Genomic DNA, 3,828 nt, shown 5'->3' on the forward strand with positions numbered 1-3,828 from the left:
AGGAGAACTGTGGCTGAACTGTAGAGCAGTGACTGTGGTATCACACGCTTCTGTGGCATGATACGAAATGGTTGAATAGTGAAACCGCCTACTCCTGACTGCAACACTGTCCTGATGGAGATCATTGTTCCCAGCAGTGCTAACGCAGCAAATCGCTTTGAAAAAGGAAAGCGCTGCAGTTTGCAGTGAAGGCAGAGCTGCTAAAGCAATGCTCCGGTGACCCCTGGTGGAGAGCATCGTGCAGTGGCTTACTACAGCCCTGGGAGTCGAGAACTGTGCCTCCAGGACTGGGGAAGAGGAAAAGCTGGTTTTGTGAGTGACAGCTGACTTGCAGGACTGGTTTTATTTTGTTGTTGGTGGTGTGTTTTGTTGTTTTATTTTTTTCCACAATGAATTCAACAGGAGCAGAAAAACAGGCCACCTGTTTTAGTGTATTTGATTTCTGAAGAACCCTGCTACACCACTTTTTTTAATGTCGTCTTCTGCTACAACAGTACCTACCTACCTACCAATTTTGGCATAAGGGTTGCATGTAAAAAGTGTTCGTGTCAGAAATCTGAGCTGTTCTTGATGCCATGTATGGTTCTGTTGCAGTAGACATTAAAAATATCTGAAAGTCTTCTTTTTTTTAACTGCAGAACTGTATAAGAAAACATATGATGGTGAAGAAGTAATCTACTGGGAGGTGAAGTACCCTTTTCCTCTCTCAAACAGAGATGTATCCTTTCAAGCTTTTTGTTCCTCTTGCAGTTTTTGTCACCTGGTCATCCAGGAATCCCAGCAATGTACTGATTCTACTGCTGGTTTGCACTTGATCAAAGATCTTGCAGTCCTCATGTTACAGGAATATGTACAGCATGGAGAAGAGCGTGGGTGCCTCTTCCCACACACAACTAAAGCTCACATAGCTGAATTATTGCTCTGCGGGATTGAATCCTTAGACACATAAGGAATATCTTGAAGGAGTTGGTATTTGTAATGGAATTCACTTGTCAATCCATCATATGTCAAACTGGCAGTGTTTTGACATGCCTCCTCAACTTGGAATACAGTATGTCTATATTCGTGAGTGTCGAGAGATGGATGTTGATGGGCGGAAGATCTGGGTTGTGTTAGCTCAAAGTGTGTCTGTTCCTCAGTGCCCTGAAAAGCCTGGTATTATCAGAGTTAAAAGCTATAAACAAAGTTTGGCAATTGAAAGTGATGGCAAGACTGGATCTAAAGGTAAGAGGTCAAGAAAGTGTCATGACAAGTCATGTAGCCAAAGGATGTTTGTATTGGCAAAATGCCAAAACGAGGGAGACTGGAAATTTTAAGCCAAAACAGTTGCTATAAAGTGGATGTACTGAGCACTAGGAATACTTTAATGAAACTTTTGGGAATGTCCAGTGCAGTGTGCTAGTGTGAAGAATCTTTTATTTAACAGTTGGGCTGGTTAGCTAAGAATAGACTATTGACCGCTTCAGTCCTCCACCCCCCCAGCCCGCACTTCTTTTCCTGCCAGCCTGTTCTGTTGGACAGTCTGCTGCCGGCTGCAGTCTGGGTAACTGCGCAATGATAAAAATGTCATGTTTGACAGATTTATAGATTAAAGCGTTTGCCTAGAGATTGACTCCTGTCTGAGATTAGTTCTTTAAAGACAACTTTATTTTATAAGACAGGCTGCCTAAAATGGTTTGCAATAATCTAAATTAATATTCTGGCACTCTCAGCTTCCCCAAGGTTAACTGGGAATGGCTGTACTTCCTTCGCATTCCGCTTCAGTACCAGTTCACTTTTTTTGTGAAGGATTTAGAGCAAAACTGTTGTACTTGGTGATTCAGTCATGAGCACTGACAGCTACTGTCATCTGGTATTAGATCTCATACTCAGACTATTGCCGGATAACTGGTTACTTCTCTCTCATCTCTAGTCTACATGTACTATTTTGATAATCCTGGTGGGATGATTCCATCGTGGCTGGTCAACTGGGCTGCCAAGGTAAGTAAAGGCTGACAGCACAACTGTCTTTGGCCAGTCTCTTTCAAACACTGTGTTCACTGCCTCCATTCCTGTCTTCTGCATGCTGGGGAGAATTCCTTTTTTTCTGAAACAAACATACTGACTTTTCCAGCTCTTAGGCAGTCCCATTTTTAGAGTCTTGCTATTGTCTGCTCTCATGGCAGATGTCTTACTTTTTTTTTTTTATTCCTAGCAAATTCCTTTGGTTAGTCAACGAGGCAGGTAAATCTGTGCAACAGAACCAACAAATCCATGTTTCAGGGCATAGGTGAACGGCCTCAACACAAGCAATCTTCAGTAATGCAGTCTGTGCATGAAGGATTGAAGGAAGGGTCTGCTGCTTTAGTCAAGATTGTTTGAAGTCTTTGATCTATATAGTGGGAATTCGCATCTTGCTTATAGTTTTTCTTGGTTATATTACGCAAGAATGACTTTTCCACTGTTCTCTTTACAGAGTGGTGTGCCTGCCTTCTTGAAGGATATGCAGAAAGCTTGCCATAATTATTCTAAGAGCACATAGGTCAGAGTCAATCTGAATTCTTTAAGTCCTAGAGCTCTGCGCTTACAGGAGTGGCTATTATATATCACACTGGATAAAATCTATCTCTAATATTGGAAATAATTTGATTTTAGTTGGTTTACGCTTTGAGTTTGATTTGATCTTTGTTTCCATCTACAACTGAGGCACTGGCCACTTGCACGGTAACACCAACATTGGCTGCAACCTTTTGGAAGTTTGTCGTCATTATGCTGTGTCATTTGTCAACTCAAGGAGTTCAGCTGATTGAAATATTATCTCCTTGAACAAGAGACAACGATCTTGCTAGGAAAGATGTCTGAACTTGGACTGAAAATTCTCTGCAGGTGTTATGCCTTGATCTGCCTTTGTGGCCTTGCAGCATGAAATTGAATGAAGGAACTTGTGTTGCTTAGGAGGAACCACTTTTGCTACCCAAGACTGTAATTCTTAAACTGTTTGCCTGCTATAAACCTAAAAAATGCTGAGGGCATATAGGTGAATACTAAAGCCTTCAGTAGGAACTGGAACTCTGTGTTAATAAGCTTCCTTGTGATGGCTTTAAGTCCACATTCAAAAGGACTTATGCCTAAAGCCTTGTACTGGCATCTCAATACCTCTGTATGAAAAGTAAAAACCATTAGCTGTGTCCAGCTAGAAAAAAAGGAGCTGTCTTCCATGTCTGATTTAAGGGGAACAAGTTACATCGTCAGAGCCAGTAGCCTTACCTGTAAAGGAACTCAGATAGCAACTTGAAACTGGAAGCAATTTGAAACTGGATACCTGCAGCTGAATGTGAATGAACTTGATATGAAAGCTGGGCTTGCTTGCATTTTTAAATTCCATGCTGCTGTAAAGAATGGAACTGTAATTTTGGATGATAATCCACCAAAAGCACAACTGAGCAAGAAATTAAATTTCCAGCACCTTTGGGGAAGGAGGGGTTGGAGTGCATAAAAGATGAGAGGGCCTCAATCTCAGGGATTTAAAATACTCTGCATCGTTACCAAATCTAATCCTGTTACTGAACAAATCTTGTAATGGGGTAGCTTTGTCTCGTTGAAGAAGACGTGGTTGAAGTGGTTGCCTTTATTCTTTGTGTAAATACTAGTTTCCAATAAATCATTATTCTCTCCATGCAGTGCTCTTGTTCTGTCTCACGTTTAGGAGCAGCCATGCTGGGCAGGTCACAAATGACAGGCTGATATCATGGGCTGCTTTATTTTTTAAAGGCTTTTGAAATAATAACTTGGATTCATGAGAACTAAGTAGGATTCCGTGTGTTCTGCAGATCTTGCTGCCACCATTTT

General features: G+C 41.5%; 1 protein-coding gene across 1 annotated transcript in view; it reads left to right on the forward strand.

Moving 5' to 3' along the window:
* The window catches only part of PCTP (phosphatidylcholine transfer protein), a gene marked incomplete at its 5' end in the record, with an annotated part of 3,812 nt that extends 1,202 nt beyond the window's left edge, over positions 1-2,610 (forward strand). The window contains 4 exons of the mRNA XM_010142483.1: positions 639-718; positions 1,053-1,224; positions 1,913-1,980; positions 2,456-2,610. Coding sequence (XP_010140785.1) covers positions 639-718; positions 1,053-1,224; positions 1,913-1,980; positions 2,456-2,521 — 386 coding nt within the window. The remainder of the gene's footprint in view (positions 1-638; positions 719-1,052; positions 1,225-1,912; positions 1,981-2,455) is intronic.
* Between the last annotated feature and the right edge of the window lie 1,218 nt (positions 2,611-3,828).

The sequence above is a fragment of the Buceros rhinoceros genome, unplaced genomic scaffold, assembly GCF_000710305.1.
Source record: "Buceros rhinoceros silvestris isolate BGI_N320 unplaced genomic scaffold, ASM71030v1 scaffold24238, whole genome shotgun sequence".
In the NCBI taxonomy this organism is placed as follows: domain Eukaryota; kingdom Metazoa; phylum Chordata; class Aves; order Bucerotiformes; family Bucerotidae; genus Buceros; species Buceros rhinoceros.